The sequence below is a fragment of the Amia ocellicauda genome, chromosome 17, assembly GCF_036373705.1.
Source record: "Amia ocellicauda isolate fAmiCal2 chromosome 17, fAmiCal2.hap1, whole genome shotgun sequence".
NCBI classification, from domain to species: Eukaryota; Metazoa; Chordata; class Actinopteri; order Amiiformes; family Amiidae; genus Amia; species Amia ocellicauda.
The window spans coordinates 26,380,841-26,400,724 of NC_089866.1; the positions used below are offsets into that span (position 1 = coordinate 26,380,841).

At 36.7% G+C, this 19,884-nt stretch overlaps 1 protein-coding gene across 2 annotated transcripts in view; it reads left to right on the forward strand.

The window, feature by feature from the left end:
• tbx5a (T-box transcription factor 5a) overlaps positions 1-18,961 on the forward strand; it is a 39,829-nt gene extending 20,868 nt beyond the window's left edge. For both annotated transcript variants that reach the window (XM_066688844.1, XM_066688843.1), the window contains exons 6-9: positions 67-219; positions 8,851-8,942; positions 14,246-14,472; positions 14,718-18,961. In XM_066688844.1, coding sequence (XP_066544941.1) covers positions 67-219; positions 8,851-8,942; positions 14,246-14,472; positions 14,718-15,304 — 1,059 coding nt within the window. In that variant the 3' untranslated portion in view covers positions 15,305-18,961. The remainder of the gene's footprint in view (positions 1-66; positions 220-8,850; positions 8,943-14,245; positions 14,473-14,717) is intronic.
• The last annotated feature ends 923 nt before the right edge of the window (positions 18,962-19,884 follow it).

A 19,884-nucleotide genomic window follows, 5' to 3' on the forward strand; every position in this document is an offset into this window, starting at 1 on the left:
AGAGTATCTTGCCTGCGGCTCTTAGACTCTGCCACACTAACTCTGGTCTGTATATTTCCTTTGTAGATTATATTAAACTCCATGCACAAATACCAGCCTAGGCTCCACATTGTGAAAGCGGACGAAAATAACGGCTTCGGCTCCAAAAACACGGCCTTTTGCACTCACGTCTTTCCTGAAACGGCATTCATTGCAGTCACATCCTACCAAAACCATAAGGTAAGCCCACGTTTCAATTATTGATTTTCTAAAACTCGTCTAGAAAGCAATACATTTGTCCACCGGTTGGCCAGGTTGTGTATGTAGCCTGCTCGGTACAACTATCGCGCAAACGGTTTCTTGCCAGATGAGAGAGGTTTTAACTCGTTTACTTCCACTGTATCACATCCACTGCTGCTTCAACATTGTACTATTGTCCTCTAAATGCACAGCAATGCATACGTATCTGATAAATATGTAACGTTAGGGGACGTTAAACTCTCGGCAATTGGAGTTAATGTTGACTTTGTTCCAGTTTATTTAATGGTAACTACTGAGATGTTCTGGAAAGTATGGTTGTTTATTCATATGGTTGTTTAACCCAATTGTAACTATATTCGAACCTCTCGAGAGTAATGAACCCATAAGCGACCATCTATGCAAATATAATCAATCGGACTACCCTAGGGTATCAATCAATCAATCAATCAATACATGAGTAATTGGCATTGCAATGATTACATAAACTTTGTAATTAGTATATTACACCCTAGTTATCCATGTCTAAGTCGGTGCTACTACTGACATACACGTTTCCATTACTCTATGATCTTCAATACAATTGAATCTTTATGCAGAATATAGCTTTGTGTGCTAGAAAACACCATATTTTGTCGTCTCCTTTACTACACCAGTTCTTTTCAATAACATTTTTAGTGCAGGTTCTGAATTTTATTTTTATGTAAACTCCGATACTTGTTGAAGCCTCACTGTCATAATACTAGACTTGATTGATCCCTTTTGCATCATGAATTACTGCCGCATTCAATGTTTATGTCGTTTGTCATTTGAATTAATCAAAACACCAAGTTAGTGGCACCTAAAGTAATACAATCATTACTTAAATGTACACCTTACATTTATGTAACACTACAGGTGATGAAAACAACACAATATAATGCTGAAGCAGGCAAAACAACTGGCGTAAAACCAACAAATAACAACAAGATGTGCTTTCGTATCAAACAAAATGCTCTTGTGCAAAACTGTTTATGTTGCCCTGTTATACATTTTAATGCAAAGAAAAAGAGTGAATTGGTACTTCAGCACATGAAAGCAGTGCATTTATCTTGTGGTCAAGCAGATTTTTTTTCCAAACAGCTCCCGAGGTGATACTGCATTCGTATAGAAACAGGGTAACAGGATATTCATGTGTTTCCCACATTCATCTACATAATGACACATTACGATAACATACACCGGGGTAAAAATAAAACGTAATAATAATAACAATAATAAACAATAACAATAATAATAATAATAATAATAATAATAATAATAATAATAATAATAATAATAATAATAATTTTCACCTGTTAACGATATTATCATTGATCCCTGGGGCTTTTGGAAGACAATTACCTTGTGGGACTTCATTAGACTTTACAGATTAACCAGACAAATGTAAACACATACATGAAGCTTTCACATGAGACTGACAAATGCTTAACCAAGCAATATATTTAGCCATAAGTGTAGCAGTAGTTCACGCTGTTGTTCTATTTATATAAGGCGAGTTCTACACATGGACTGCTGCTTTTGGAATACGCACTGCTTTCATACGCTTTTCATGGTGTTGTGTTTTAGCCTGTATTTGTTTTGTACACTCTCGGTTGCTGTTGTTTCTTTTTTTCTTATTTTTTTAAACCGTGCCTATAAGGACATTTTTGGAAGTGTTTGTTGGTTTGGAGAGTGACATTCCAACCACCTCCTATTAACTGCATCTCACTTGGGTTTCTATGGCTTTATCAAGTGCACATCTCCCTCACTGCATTGATATATTTCATATATATATATATATATATATATATATATATATATATATATATATATATATATATATATATAAGGCGATGCTATAGGTAATGCTATAGGACGTGTAGTTCAAGATGTATTTGAACATTTGACAACGCATCCCTCTGCCATGTATGAACGTATCTTTAACGAAATCCTAACGACAATTCTCCAGACTCCAGCGTCAACCTAAACTGATTGGTAAATGTAACATTTCTAATGTCAGTTTCTTAAACATTATTATTATTATGATTATTGACATTGCTTATATTGTGTAGAAAATTTTACAACGTGACATACACGCATATGGACGATGGAATAGGAATAATAACTATTTTCTAAAACATTCTGACATAATGACATCACTGCCATATCTATTGATTGATTAATTGTTTATTTGGAATTAGTTTGCAAATGTGTTTTAAATATGGTGTAAAAATATTTTGATCACTCCCCAGTTTAAAGCAGACAGACTCTAAGGTAACTAAGTAATCTGTCAGATGCAACAAGTGTTGTTATTAGACAATACTCTAATGCTGGAATGAACTCTTCGTGTTTTATCTGCGCGAAAAAGACCAAGAAACATATTTAACGCTAATGTGCCTCAGAATTAAACCCACTGCTTATCGGTGAGCCGTTTTCATCACATTATTATTATGTATGTCCAGCATTTCATTATATTTTCGCATTGCATCACAGATCCTAAAGAAACCCATTTTATTTTGGATTGGTGAAAAGCAAATGTTTTTAAACTTTCGGGGGAATATGTGTAGTTTTTCATCAAAATTAGATTTTAAATCGATGTGGGGTGGAATGCATTAAGGAGCAGTGTGTTTTTCTCTTGAGTACAATTTTGTCCTTGCGCAGTGTTTTGCAGCTCTCACTGGGGTGTTGTTTTGCAGTTGCCTGAGAATATAGGACTCAATGCTAAAGAATGATCTGCCAGGGAATTTGAAAATGAAAAGAATGCAAGACGAATACAAATATATAGTATTAATATTTTAAGGTTATATTTTGTTTGGTTTGGAAAGGTAAAATGTCAAGTGCGCATGAGAATACATTTAGTTGTTTTAATTCCCTGATTTTTCAGAAACCGGTGCAACAGGGGCTATCGAGGTACACGTTTCACATGCAATCCCTGTTTACTCAGTTGCGTGATTCAGTTTATTTCAATACGCACCTTTTAAAAATAAAACATTATTTTAGAAAGTATCAAAACCGTTTATGTTCTCAATTCTACATACTTATTTAATACATTAACTTGAAAGTGTAGTGACCGCATATTTATAATACTTTGGAATGAAATGGCATATGATATTTTCATGCAGTTGTTTTTTAGTACATTTTAATGTATATTACTTATTGAAAGCATATCATCCTGAATTAATCATTAAGTTTCCTAAACGCCCCTACGCATATGCATGTTCAGATTCCGTATGTTTATACACCTTTTTAATGGGGAGAGTTTAGATAAATAACGGATAGTTCAGCCGGGTAATAGAATATTTATATTATATATGTTGCCCTCTTTTATTAATGTGTTTGTTTGATTATTTATTTATATATCTAAGTTTAAAAAAATACAATTATTTTCTTTTACAATGGTCTTACTGGTTACATATTTGATATTCCCTATTCGCTGATTTACAAAAGTAAATCTAAGATTATGTCTTTTTTATACGGCAATTTTATGCAGGTTAAATCCAGACTCATTCTGTGGTTTAGCACCTATAATTAAAAATGGCACCAGCTGATGTAAACAGATCCACTTCAAGGCAGTTTATATTACGATACGAGTTTATTTAAACGCAGTTACACTTTGAGAGTTTCATGGCACCTCAGATATTCGCAGAAAATGTTTGGTTTTAAGCACGTTTTATACATTCACTTAATTTGCACTGCAAGCACTATGCTTAGTTTATCTATTTATTAGACATAACGCTTTCAGTGTCATGGTTATTGTAGTAATGTATAACAAATGTAAACTACTGAATAGATAGTACTCAGATATAATCTCTTTTGCAAATGTCTTTCTTTCCATTTCCATCTATTTATTTGGTTCTCGGATTTTCGTTGTTTCTACTTTAAAAAGTAATAATAATAATAATAATAATAATAATAATAATAATAATAATAATAATAATAATAAACACAAGTAATTATTAATTGGCAGTTAAGTTATGAGACGTTGACATCAACAAAGATTAGCCTACACATAATTCTAATCAGTATATGATTCACAAGGTACCAATGTATTGACACTATGTCAGGTTCCAGGGTAACGTTTCATAATTTACTATATATTGCCTATATATTGCCTATATATATAAACATAGTAGTATTTAGATTGTGCATGATTTGTGGACTGAAATGTTTCATACGACATTGGTTATTTTGCCTGTTTATATTGTAATTTACAAATAAATCATAGACAGAGCGACTTTTTGGTTAATTTCCAAGTCTTTGTGCCGTCACGTTTTTGGAAATTATCCGTACAGAAATCCAGTGTCCTTCGGTGAAATATTGCTAACATGAATATGTTTCTGATTTACATGTTACCAGTGTCAAACTTAAAAAATCAATATCTTGATTTTCTCCTAATTGACATGTTTTTCATATCCTGTATAACAGCCCCACTGAAGGGTGGGGGAACAAAGCGAGACACATTTATTTCGTGTGAGCCAATCCAAATTTTAAATGCCATTGAGAACAGGAAACCTAAAGGAACGTTGTCCTAAGGGAAGCCGTAATTATATCCCATTCCTTCACTGTAGGGCTTTTAGCGCACTGCTTTTGGCCAATAATTATTCTCATTAAGTTTTACAGCTTGGGGCTGGAAAACTGAAAAATGTACTTAGTTTCCTCTGGATATACAGCGTTGACCCTTTCCCCCCACATTTGGCTCAGGTGTTTTTCTTAACAAGGAAAATGTGAAATACCTCAAATTAATAGGCTTTCATTTATTGTGCCTTGGAATTGCCAGACCCGAAGCAGCGCTGTGCGCAAAAACGCGTTCCTGTACAAACACCTGTTGTTTTTCTTCAACCTTTGTAGCGGATTGGAAAGCAGGGACACTCTCTCAAACAGGACCGTTTCTGCAGTCGATGTTTTTACGAAAAATATTTGGAAAGTGGATATTTATCTACCATAGTAACACCACTGTACTATAGTTTGAAGCAGGGAACACGACGAAACAACTACAAGATAACATACATCTATATGCATACAAAATAAAGCACTATAGATAATTTTATAACTGATGCCTGCAAATGAGAAGAATTTCTCTGTCGTCAATCTGGAAAGTTAATATTCTTCTGCACCTTTTTTAAATTCAGATTATTCTTTGAACAGCTTTCTAATACGCAATAGATTAAATATAAGATAATATATAATACAAGTTATTGAATTCAATTATATTAATATTTTTAAATTGCATTAACGTTATTATGTTTGTAGTTTTAAAAACGCCCATGTTATGGATCTAGGCTATATGGTAACACCATGTGCTGTCCTATAGGGGTGGATTTTCCATATGCAATCCTTCAGACACACAGAAGCACACAATAAGCAAACGTTTTCTGGATGTAATTTAAAAGAGACTCGGTTATGAGGTCTTTACTCAATTATCTTAAATGTTTTGTTCTTACGGATATAGCCGACTTCCGTCTGTGGTCAATAAATATAGTGTATTATGGATTCATAATACACTATATTTATTGACCACAGACGGAATTATTATTATTATTATTATTATTATTATTATTATTATTATTATTATTATTATTATTATGTTTTGTAAAACAAATGTAACAGTCAATTTCCGACCGAATTTTCATAAATATTAGACTATAATAATACCTCAAGATCTGTAAAATAACTTCACACACATCACGATTTCAAGAATGGGAATTAATAAATGCAAAAAAGTGATTCGCAAACACTTCCAATCGTACAGGATACAGCACCACTAAAAAAAAAAAAAAAAAAAAAAAAAAAAAAAAAAGATTTAAATCACATTTATTTTAACAAACTTGTCATCTTTTATGAAAACAGTATATTTTTTATTAAACATGTTTATACTTGTGGACTTTCTAAAATCAGATATACAAAATTAAGTACGGTATTATCAAACGCTCACCAACACAGTTTTAATGAATAATTTCTCAGTAGAAAGAAATCTGCTATAGTGTACTTCCAACTACACTAGTGAGGGTTGTAAAAATCGGTGAAGGGGGTGTATTTACAATTAAAATGACTCTGCATCAAAAAGAAACACGTTTAACATATTTTGACCCATATTAAGCAATATTATTGCCAGTAAAGCAAATAGAGAAGCAGTAGGCTTAGAATTAGATTTCTTGATGAACGGAGCCCAGATTTCCTTTATAATAATTCCGAAAATATTGGAAAAAAACATATTTATTATGACTACATGACCTGCGCAGGCAGATTTCAAACACAATAACTCCAACTTCTGCTAAACACTAAAACACTGCTATTATCCTCTCATCCCTTTTGAATTGTTCAAATGGTCACCTATGATTTTGACAGAAGTTAATTATAGATAGGATTACTAATGCTTTAATAAATCATTTTCTGGTGTCAATGGAGAGCTTTTTTTTACTTCCAGCCATAACAGAAATGAAAATATATAATTGTTCCTCCGTAATGACCAGCGTTACCATGAAACAATTACTAATTCAATTAATTAATATATTCAGTCATAAGCTACAAATCAATTATTTGTCCTGATTTTTCATTCAAGTTAACTAATCTTTGTATATATAAAAGAGTGACAACACCTATGGAACAAGGATGATTGGGTTCTGACTGTTAGAGTTCTCATCATACATAGTTTTCCTTCTCCATTTCATTACAGCCTCACCATTGATGTGACATCAGTCTCAACTAACTGCTGTGTTCGTCTCAGCATTTGACAACTACCCGCTTCCTTTCTGTGTTCCACTACAGGTGAACCGCAAGGTCTTACACACTACAGTACTCGATTCAAGTGCCAACAACCTGACATTTGTTGTCAAGCAATACAGCGAGGAGATCTTATCCTTACCAAAACAGAAAACAAAGCAGGAAAAAAAAAGAGAAAGGCACAAAAGGGAACATAGTGATCAGGTGGTTGCCAAACACACCATGCGTTTACAAGGTCTTTGTCACAACAAAGGGGGTTTTACAAGGTTTCGCAGTAAGTGAAAGCCAGAGCACAGACAGCATTCATGTGTTAGGGGATACACACCACTTTGCTACCAAGAAAGTACCTGCCAACTAAATCATGCCTTATGTGGGAAGTGGGAATAAGCTTTATGCTAGATCATGAATTAATAAAGCTATTGGACAGTATGACGAAGATGGGTATTTAAATTGTAGCACCCACAGATGCACAGCTTTTTGAATTGAGTGTGTCAGGCAATTCAATGTATGTAGTGGTGCTTTTTTCAATCATTTAATTAATTAGTTCAATGGAATGACTGTCCTGGCTGCAAATGGGCAGAGGCCTATCGTGTCTTTAGCTTCAACCACTTGACTGCAATAATATAAAGTGTCCTGTTGTAGCGATGTTGGCATCTCCTTACGTCAGCATGACCTTTGACTGTGATGCAAACCCAAGTGGTATCAGTTTGATTCTTCCAGTAGTCCCTATTGTAAGCTCTCACATCATCTAACCCCTCAGTGAAGCACCATCAGTCAGTGCAGGGTGGGCGAAAAGATTTGACAAGCTGGCAAAAGTGAAACTATCAGATTTTGGTCAGGGATTCCTTATTTCAATGTGAACGTGCATGTGAAGGGGTGCTATACAACATACATTTTTTTTAATTGATTGATTCAGGAGGAGGGCTTAATTCAGATGATTTGAAATAGATGCTGCATTATTTGGAATTGCCAATTATTTCACCATTGGCAAAAGACATAAGCTGGGATCAAACCAGCAAACCACAGCTTATAGGGCTCAGTCTGCACTTTTACCAACTGAGCCACTCAAGAGGCCCCTAGACACTATTCTTAACAACCTTCAGTCACTCCCTTCTTATCTGTGACCATTCACTGTATATCATTAATAACCTTTGGGTACTCAGCTCTTTAATTACTAAAATGGTCTTGGTGCATATGGCAAATCTCATTTCATTTGGGTGTTTTATTACCAGATCATTCCATTTTCAAGAGTTTGCCCTGTATTTCTACTTAAATTCCTCATTCAGAGTCTGCCTTGGCCAAGCCTCATGCGAACCCTTGTACAATTCACTTAAAAAGTACGATAACCACCAGGGAGTCTTCCTTATTGCACATTTAGATAAAGGATTGTATCTGCATCTGCAAAGTCTATATAGCATTTTTCCTGTTTCATAAATGCTGTTTAAATGGGAAGGAATTATTCATGTCATATTGTCAGTATCTGATGGCTAACGTGCAGCACACAAACAATTCTAATGACCGCTTTAGAAGCAAGGAGGGGTCAGCAGAAACAAACGAAAAACACTAATAATGGGTTCAGCAGGTTTAGGTCAATGTGAATAAGAACAAAGGGAGGGATATGATGAGCCAGACAGCATGGATCACCAGTGGACTGTATAGAATGGAAAATCCTGGGGAGATATCCAGGAAAGGAGTCACTGTTGAAGATGAAGAAGAAAAAGCAGAATGTGTGGTGCCCTTTTCTAAAAAGTGAGCAGAAAAATGAAATATGTCATGTGACCCTATTGAAGCCTGACTATATTCACCCACTTCCTGTGTACCTCGCAGGATTCCTGCTGTCCCTTTCACACTGTGTTTCGCTGTGCTTTGCAGATCACACAGCTCAAGATTGAGAACAACCCCTTTGCAAAAGGATTCCGGGGCAGCGACGACATGGAGCTTCATAGGATGTCCAGAATGCAGAGGTAAGCATGAACACCCCCACCCCCCACAATTATCAACCCAAAGACTAAAGTATTAGTGGTTGTGGCAAAGTGTCACTGGAGCATTAATCCATTGCTGCCCTTTGACCTCCTTCCATCTATTAATCTACTACAGTTATCTTTCTTCTCTGCAGTGGACTCGAAGAGAACAGTACCATTAAAAGAGTTCCAGAAGCTTGGCAGGGTGGCTAGGTTACCTCAGTACTGCCTGGTTTTTGAGGAGTGATGCAAATATCATTCATATCCACAACATTACACTGCTCTCTGCAGAACATCCTGCTGCAAGTCTGCAAAGACATTCTTAATCACATCTGGTGCTGTGATTGGGTTTTTCTCTCTCTCTTTTTCTTTCTCTCGTTCTCTCTCTCTGTTGTATCCAGGTGCACTGTAGGCTATGTCTTCCGTGCACAAAATCCTTAGGGAAGCAGGGTGCTGTTTCTTGCTGGGGAATGCTCATGTATTGTATCAAAAAGGAATACATTAAATGTCTGACTGACATTTATTCCCCCTATAACGTGCTGCCAAGTGAAATCTGTAATTGTGCTGCTGCACTTCTTTCTTAAATGAACCAGCAACATTTCCCATTAGAAACAATGGAAAGCAAGCTGAATTCTACAGATTACCATTAGAAATGGCACCGTGGGTGGGGGGTCATTTTTGTTATACATGTAAATGGTGTGTAGGATACCTATCAATTGTGCCTATGGAGTCCTTCCAGAAGTTGGATAAAGAAATAGAATTGTATGGCTTATCAGTTTCTCACAAAAACATGCCATGCTACAGCTGAACAGAAATGGGCAATCACAAAAAAAAACAAAGCACTGTATTTATTCATGTTAAGAACACTTCTAAACAAACACATCACATCACATCTCCTCTGTACCAAAAACATGATATTTAGATAACCAGGCGAGACAGATTTTAGTACTTTTGTTGTATTATAGAAAATAATTACCAGGAATTTACCTGAGAAAATAAACAAAAGGTATGTTACTCAGACAACTGGAGCAACACAAAGGGATGCAGCAGTCTATAATTTCCTTCAGTGACTTGCTTTTTAAGCAAGGGAAATTAAATTAAAAGAAAATAAAGTAATAATCAGCTGTTTTATTTTGGTCCCCTTGCTGCCACTCTTTCTCATATTTCACAATCAGGCATATATGTTTTTTTTTCCTGAACTGGAATATTAAAAAAACAGATTCCCAGCTCCTTTGGGCAGATTGTTATGCCTTGCTTCATCTAAGATGATGAAGACCAATTGCCTAAACACAAAAAAATTACATAAAGGAGAAATATGATTTAATGCAGATGCAGGCGTGCATTTTCCCTCCACTCACAGATATGACGTAAGTGCAGTTGTTGAATCGCAGCCAGCGATTAGCTCGGGTCTTCCTGAACAAAGCTCTCATGGTCACTCTGGCTAAACTTCTGAACAGGCTGCGATTGCCCTGTGAATTCCCTACTATTACAACAGGCTTGAAAACATTTATTATGCCTATATATTTTATATACAGTGGCTCCAGTATGCTTCTTTTTGGGGGAGCTTTTTTTTTGGGACAATAATATATTTTTCCAGCTCTTGCAAACCTAGGCTCTTTTGAGGCGACTTCTCTGTGATAAAGAACAGTCGTGTAGCAGACACTTTCAGGTAATTAAGAGAGACTAGGTAAACTATGCATCAGCAATGGCGCCAACGGCAAGATCTCGGTTTCTCGATCTCATCAGTGAGCTTAACGCGATTCACTAGCTTGCTCAAGGCATTGCACCGTGAACCAGTGTCTTGAACTAGGCTTCTCCTGGTAACAAATATAATTGACAGACATGTCTGGTGAAAACAACATTGTGTAAGGAACACAGAAACAAAGCAGAATTTAACAAACAGTGTCTGCTTTTGTAATTTAGGACTGATTATTGGGTCAAAAAGTGTCAATAGTAACTAGGGCAAAAGTCAATGTTGATATGATAGTCTTCATTTTGATTAGTCTGCAGCTGTGTTTTACTAAGTGTAGATCAAAAACTGGTTACTGCAGCAAAAATATAAACATGTAGAGAGGTAATCTTGACTTGATTAAGTGATATAATACAGTCTGCTTGTTGGGAGTGTTAGTAATATTCCATCTGAGAAAGGCAAAGGTGACATTAAGAAGAGTTTAAGATTTAAATGAAGGATTTGTAGTCCTACAACACAATATACTGATATATTAATATTTTGATATATTCCAAAGCAGTGATCAAGTAGCAAGTAGTGATGTTCTTACAATGATGGGCACTGTTGTTTTCTTTCTTCATTGTTAATATTTTAATATGTAAAAGGCTATTGTAAAGATTTGCTAGGATGGCAGTTTAAAGAGTGTGGATTGATGTTAAATGATGGAATACGGACATAACATTTAAAAAAAGTAGGAGGAAAAAGTACTTGTTTTTTTGTTCTACATAGTATCCTGGGGGGTTATGGTGGTACAAAAGATCATTCAGACTGACTGTGATTTTAATTTTTTCCTAAGGGGATAAGTTTTGTCTAAATTAAAAGGGAATACAAAATTAAACACACACACACACACACACATTTTTAAACATAAATCTAACACATAGAATAAACAAATACAAAGATAAACTAAATTAATGTAGTTATTTATTCCTGCTTAAACATATTTAACAATCTTTATGGGTTTATTTAATGTATTAATATTTAATACATAGTTTTATTATATGGTATTTATTCTATTTGAAGGTCGAATATTTACAGAAAATTATTATTTGATTTAAATTAAGGGATAATTTGGGGAAAATACTAGTCTATTTTTTGTTGAAAAATAACCAATGAATAATATTATTATTATTATTATTATTATTATTATTAAGAAGAAGAAGAAGAAGAAGAAGAAGAAGAAGAAGAAACAATTTATGTGATATCAGAAACATTCTGGAAATAAAATATATATCTATATACAGTGAGGGAAAAAAGTATTTGATCCCCTGCTGAATTTGTACGTTTGCCCAGTGACAAAGAAATAATCTGTCTATAATTGTAATGGTAGGTGTATTTTAACAGTGAGAGACAGAATAACAACAAAAAAATCCAGAAAAACGCATTTCAAAAAAGTTATCAATTGATTTGCATGTTAATGAGGGAAATAAGTATTTGATCCCCTATCAATCAGCAAGATTATAGACTGATAATTTCTTTGTCAGTGGGGAAACGTACAAATTCAGCAGGGGATCAAATACTTCTTTCCCTCACTGTATTAAACAATAAAAATAGGAATCAGAAGACATTTCAACATAAATCGGATTCATTATTTTGCATTATTACATTTAATACCATTTATTTAAACATGGAGGAAATAACTAATTTGTCTTTGTAATTTAATTGCAGCAGCAGCACACAGCAGTCACGACCCGAGATTTTTTGGCAAAAGCCAAGCACTGGTTATACTGCTTTTCTGACACTGATAAGAGCACACATCCACAGTCAAAGAAATTGCCATCCTGAAGCGATCTTTACAAAGGACTTTAGGGTTCTGGATATAAAATATTGTCAGGATATGAAAAATGAACATTGAAGAGAAAGCTTGTAAAATGAAATATTTGCAAATACAATACTCACAATTTCTTTATTTTTATCTTTTCCAGAGACACATCTTTCATCTATTAAGCAATTATCAAAGGAATATGTTTACTATACTCATGGTGCAGAATAATTTGGAACTGTCAAAAGAAATTCAAGAGAAAAGCAGTTATCTGCAGCAGGTCTCTCCCCCTTACCAAAAAACCCCAAAAAGCAAACAAACAAAAAATAAATAGCCCAGCTCCGATTGCAAAACGCAGGAGAATTTACATTTACATGTTGTTTTGAAGTAACACGCAGCAAAATAGTCTTGCTCTCCCACACTTAAAAATATCTCTAAAGAAATAAAAGTTTAAAACCAAGAAAGCAGAGGATGAGTCATCGCTTATTCAGAGATTCAACCAGAGCGAAGCAATGTGATGTGACAAAAAGCTGAAATATATTTTTAGACCTGTGTGTTAGTTTTAATATACAGTATGTTCAAGTAACAAGCAACTTCTCTAGCTGACTGTAGAGAAAGGTAACACTTTCCTGGATAAGTTCAAAATTTCAAGAATGTTTGATGTGCCACAGTGAACAGAGAGCACCAAATCGATATTTTTGTCAGGTGATGAAAGTTTCAGAGGCAAAATATAATATAATGATAAGTAATTTGTTTGAAAACTATATATGTAAAGAAACCCTCAACTGTAAATATTAAGTTATTAGGTCATTACGTTATATTAAGTTAAAGAGAATACACATTATTTTCAGAACTCGGGCTGGGACAATTACATTATTTGACAAACGTACCAAATGGTCAAATATTCCAGGTATTAGAATTAATATTATACTAATCTGCATTACACTGTATTCATTTAAAATCACCTGTGTATCATAGTAATATATACTACAGCTATACTACAGCTATATACCATGTCTTGCATGTCTGAGATCATATCATTGCTGATATGTATGAATTATGCTGATTCTTTAAGATGTTCTTGGTCTCAGAAGTAATTGGCAAATTCCTGTAATACACAATAGCTCCTAGGAAACTAGTTGAGGTTGCTGTGAGTGCTTTCTTTATTCTGGTCTTCAGAATGGCTTTGTGAAGGTACCACTTACTACCATATGGCTGATTAGTCAATATTTTAGGTGACTAATTTAGTTGCTGGTCATTGAACATTCAAATTGATAAAAGTTAAATGTTAATAATCAGAAACAAACAAAAAAACAGAATGGAAGGAAACTGGTTATGTATTAAAAAAAGCAGGTGGAAGTCAGCTTGACTTGTGATTCTCTGCTCGTGAGATTAAAGATATATTATGAACAATGCATTTGAAATGTGACTCCATACCATATTTTGTGTCCAATTTTGAAAAGCAAACCAGACACAAAATGCTATCTTTAGTAGATTTCACCTGCTGAGCAGACCTTGCCTTAATCTGGTGATGATTTGTATTCATGTGTACATCTGCGTTTTTTGTACCTGCAAAAGAAGGCATTTAGCAAGTCGAAGCAGTTTGACATGGTCCTTACCCTGAAAAATAACACATGGATTGATACAACAGTGTTCTTCATTCCGAGGCCAAAATATGCTACATTACTTTATTACAAATTATATAAATGAATTTTAGGTGGCAGGAATTTGTTTAAGATATGCTGTAGGGCTTTGGTTAGACCTATATCTGGGTACTTTTGCTGACATTTCTCTTCTGGTGCTGATCCTCTGTAGTAAGGAGTACCCCGTGGTTCCTCGCAGCACGGTCAGACAGAGGGTGGGCTCCAGTCAGAGTCCCTACAGCGGAGATGTCAGGGGATTGGCCACGCCGGGCAGCCTGGGCTCACAGTACCAATGTGAAAACGGAGTGAGCAGTTCATCTCAGGACCTGATTACCCAGCCCAACCCCTACCCCCTCCCCCATGAGCACAACCAGGTCTACCATTGCACCAAGAGGAAAGGTAACTCTCACTGCAAAGCCTTTCTCTGGGGGGGTGTTTGGTGTGTGGGTGTGTTTTTTTTCTGCCATCTCCTGCTGTTGACTCCAGGGCATCACCTGCAGAGGGTTTTGCTTTCTGGAAAAGAGTGTTATATTCATAAAGTTCATCACATTATTAGGCTGGCTAATTAGTGGCAAGCAGCGGGGAGGGATCTGTTAGTCAGAGTTGGTCAGGGCTTCACTGAGTGTCTGTCTGTCTTTGTGCAGTGGAGGACGAGTGCCAGACAGGAGACCACCCCTATAAGAAGTCATACATCGAGAGCTCGCCCAGTGATGAGGACCCGTACTACCGACCCGGCAGCTACACGCAGCCCCCTGGCCTGGGCAGCGCCTCCTACAGGACTGAGTCAGCCCAGCGCCAGGCCTGCATGTATGCCAGTGCCTCACAAGCGGCCGAGGCTGTGCCTGGCCTGGAGGACATTAGCTGCAACAACTGGACCACTGTGCCGCCCTACAGTACCTGTCCGGTGAGCGCCATGCAGTCCATGGAGAGACTACCCTACCAGCACTTCTCTGCCCATTTCACCTCTGGACCCCTGATGCCCAGGCTGAGTGGGGTCGCCAACCATGCCTCCCCGCAGATCGCAGACACTCACAGCATGTACCAGGGCTCCATGCCCCACCAGCCCCTGGCCCGGCAGTGCGGACCCCAGACTGGCATCCAGTCCCCCACTGCCAGCCTCCAGGGAAACGAGTACCTGTACCCCCACAGTATGCCGCGCAACCTCTCCCCACACCAGTACCACCCCGTGCACGGCGTGGGAATTGTTCCTGAGTGGAGCGAGAACAGCTAATTGGATGTTTGTACCCAGAGAAGATGGGGTGGGAAAGACTTGATTGAAGGGGGGAGGGAGATGGAGTAATAAAATACAAGTAAAACAAAACAAAAAACTGGTTTCCGGCAAAATGACGTTTTCAATTAAATGCATTTCAAAAGACAGAAAGAGAGGGAAAAGCGGGCGGCCTTATTGTCTCGGTGAACGCCCACTTCCCCCTCTCTCTCCCTCCCCCCGGAGAGAGGACAATCCAGGCTGCTTCAAAAAAGGTAAACCAGAGTTATATAAAATACAAAATATAAAATAAGACAGAATCAAAAAGCTGGTCCTGTGAACGTGCCCACATCCTGTGGCAGTGAAGAGAATGATTAACCTCCTGTGAGAGTGGTTAGAGACATCAGAGCAGGGTGATCAGTAAACCTCTGACAATGTGCAACCTGCGCTCCGGGTTTTCATTTCTATAGTTTTTCTTTTGCTGTTTTGGGTGTTTTGTTCCCCTTAGTTTCATAAGGTGCTATTTAGAAAAGGAAAATATACAGAATTTCCTGATACGGTAACTCATAACCTTTAGGTCAGAACATACAAAACAAGGTACAGAGCCACTGAAAAATGTATTTTTCTTTTCCTGTGCAGATAAATTCACAACAAACTGATAGAGACAGGAGACAAACAAGTCCAAAACTCTGTGAGGTGTGATCTCTGTGAGCATCAACTCAAACAATTGTTACCGTTGCATTTCCCAAGAAATCTGAGATTGTTTCAACTTTCCCATTCTACAAATGTCAACATTGAGTTTGATTCTGTTATTAAGTGAAGTGATTTGAAGATGCAGCCACAAACGTTTCATTCAAAATACAGCTTAATGCATTTACACTCTTTAGCAAAAGCTCTATGCTGTGACGCAGATGTTCTAAATATTATCATCACTATGACAAAACCCTAGAGATAAGTTGGTACGATGTGTTGAAATGTGGTGTCTGGATTGAATCCCAGTCTCTTGCGACAATCTAAACCACACAGAAGTAAGATGACTTTGTCTGAAAGGAAAATTGTGTTAATTGCTTGCATATTGGTAGTGGTATAGAACACAAAACAGGCATCAATCATTTCTTTATTCATATCCCTGAATTGTTCTTGGTATAAATTAAAGCACTCACTGGTTGAAATGACTTATTGTGGATTAGTTTATACTTACAATAATGATGTCTTGCGGGGATAAGTACATTAGCAGAACTTTCTTTTCAGTGAAGGAAGGGTTAATGGGATGTCATGTTAGGCTCTTGGTGAAGACTGGTGTGAGCAGAAAAGACAACCATGTTGTTTAGAATAAGACTTCCGAGAAATGCAGAAAACAACCGTGGAACTTACCATTGGAAAGAGCACAATTAGAAGCACGATGACGGATGATGATGATGGATTTTCCAACTGTGGTTTCTTATTTTGCAATCTTGATGAATTGGCTATTGGTCTTTCAAATTTTGTTGCGGCTGATTTCATCCTAAACAAAACAGAGACTGTGTTTTAAATGCAGCTTTGTGCCCATACTGACAAAACAAGAACAACAAAAAACTAATAATACAAATACAAATCACACCACCTTCTATTCCAAGAGGAAGGTTGGGGGACACATTTTATAATGTATTTTTCCTTATGCTGAAATTAAGTTCAATTCTGAACAAAATCCTCCCATATTAAACAGCAACCAGCAGCTTTTTAGGTCTCTAGTGACCTATAATGCAATCGAGCTCAGATGCAGGCCACCCCAGATAGTGCACATCACAATGAATGCAGGTATGTCACAATATGGGGGGCATAGGTAGTTCCTACACAGATTGGTTAACTTTCACTCCTGTGTTTATCAGTCAATCTATAGTGCATTTACAACTTAACAGCATTACCCAGAATGTCAGAAATCATCACTTGAGAAGCCTTTGGTCAATTGGCCCCTTCATCAATTCAACATTTCTGTTATCCCTATGCCCATCATGGGCTATGACAACAACTAAGAAACTGACAGGAAAAAATTATCATGTAGACTATTCCTGTCTAGTCACAGCTAAAATTATTCCCTCTCAACAGCATTTATGACCCAGTTTTGTTTAAAAAATCTGGTGACTTATTTCCTGATCCTGAGTTATTTCACCCGCACTGTTAAAGGTCTACACGGGAATGATCAAATTTCTGCAACACACTGACTCCCTTCAGTTCCATTCACCTGCAACGAACTGAGATTAGACTCTGATATGAATTTGATTTTAAGTGCAGGACAATCTTGCTTCTGGGTTTTGAGCTTGCTTTGATATTGCAATGTAAATGTACTCTGTTTTGATCATGTAAAGCTTGTACTGTTTTTCACAATCTGAATGAAATTATTAATTATTGATGTTTTAAAGATTCCTGCTTGGGGCAAAGAACAGCAAATCTCTCACACACTTACAAATGCATGACTGGTTGCAAACTAAATCTTTAGTGAGACTCAGACCATGAAGGGTATTGGAAGAAAATCAAAGTCCCTGAATTAATTGCTAATTATAGGTGTTTTTTTGTTTCTTTGTTTGTTTAAATTACTGTACTCAAGTATCTCCAATTAAATCTGAAAAAACAACAACATAACTACTACCTTAGAAACTGTGAGTGTAGCTCTAAACAACATGCATCTGTTTCTGTGTCATTCTGGGAGGCTTGAAACTCAGATCAGTTTGCTTTAGTGGTGGAGTGGAGTGGAAGACTTTTCCTGAGCCAAAGCCCAGTCAGACTGTACATGGCTCTTCCTTCTGAATCTCTTCAATGATGCTCTCATATGCGATCATATATACAGTGGGTTCTGTAACGCGCAGTGAGGTTCAGATAGCTAGATCCATGTATGTGATGTGGATTGTGTAAGTGTAGGTTTAGGGGGAGACCTACCAATGTTGAGAGAACGTTTAATAGTCCCCTGCAATAATATATGCCTGGCTCCATAGGCATAGTGGATGTGTGTGTCCCAATTCTGAAACCTAACCTACACCACTGGTGACGCCGAACCATAAGCTTTACTGGAATATCTATTTCAGATGTCTTGTATGCAGTAGGATCCTCAACAATTATCTGCTATAAAGAACTCAGAATGTGATGAGTTTCAGAATAAAGAAGGGCAGCACAGAAAAGTGGAAGTGGTGTTTCTATACGTTGATTGTTTTTTCATAATATGTTTCATTACCAGTGTACAGAGCATCACCATAAATTGCAGTCCACTTATGCATTTATATCAATACAGTTTAGTGCCCTATTATAAAGCCTAGGTTGATCTGAAAGTTAAAAAAACCTCCACAAATATGAGAAGGATAAAATAATACTAAATTATGCATCAAGTATTGATTATTGAAAAGAGAGAATGTGACAGATGCTTGTATTAACTAGTATTGTTCTTGTTCATAGTATTTATTGTTCTAGTATTATAAATCAATTTGTTCTAGTTTATCAAAAAATATATATTGTTAGTTACTTTTTCCTTTGTTTTGTTTTTGCTTTGTTTGAACCTTTTTTTAAAGAAAAATATTAAACAATGTTCTAGAAATGAGAATATTCAAATGCAATTGTAAAAAAGATGGTTTACTTTGTTGTTTATGTTGTAAATAAACACAAATGTATATACAGAACTGCAATAAATTTAAAGAACATTTTGGATTATTCAAACTGACTGCGTTGTCTGTCTCAGACAATAAATATACTGGCACAGTCAGGCTGGCCACATCTCTTTCGAAAAATAAAACGTTGCAAGATACCATGTGGGTCTCCTTATCACTAAAACACACTGTGCGATCTACACCTCTAAGAATCGAGTCTCCTACTATAACTACCTCCCCTGTACTGGGGGGGAGTGGACACCATGGTGCTCTGGAGCTCAACTGCCCTCCCATCACCCTCTGAGCCGTCACTGTCCATTTTGGTGTCCGGCAGTTTGAACCTGTTGGGCATTTCTAGCTCTTGGGTTGTCTCTCCTAGGGGTGTGTTCACCCTTTTCTGTGGATACGACCTACTGTAACCCAGCAGTTCTGTACACTTTCCTGCTGTAAGGGCCCAACATCTGGCTGCACAACATCTCTCTCATGGGCAGATTGACCAATTCTTCCATATCACTAATACAGTGCTGATCAGCAAGCTGAGCCTCAAGATCACAGATTTTGATCTCTAGGATTTCAACATTGCAACAACATTCACAAATGAAATCTTCTTGGATAAGTTCATCCAGAAAGGCAGTCATTCTGCAAACCTGACACTGTATTGGCCACATGCTTCTAAATGTTACAGTTTGTCAGTCTCTTGGTTTCTGTTCCCTAGTCAACTTAGATTTTTGTCACTGAGAAACAGCGTAGCTCTTTCTCAACAGCAGCTTTAAGTACATTTTGTCTATCTGCCACCAATTCACACCTAACTGGCTCCACCTGGTTCCACCTGTACTGTCCTGTGTCTGTCTTTTCAGACATATAACAATAACATCAACTGATTGTTTACTTTCTGATATCAAATCCATTGGGATACCCACCAGCCCATGGAAACAGATGATATTCAGTACCATTTAATATTGGGAATGGGGCTGGCCTATACAAATTCAGCTG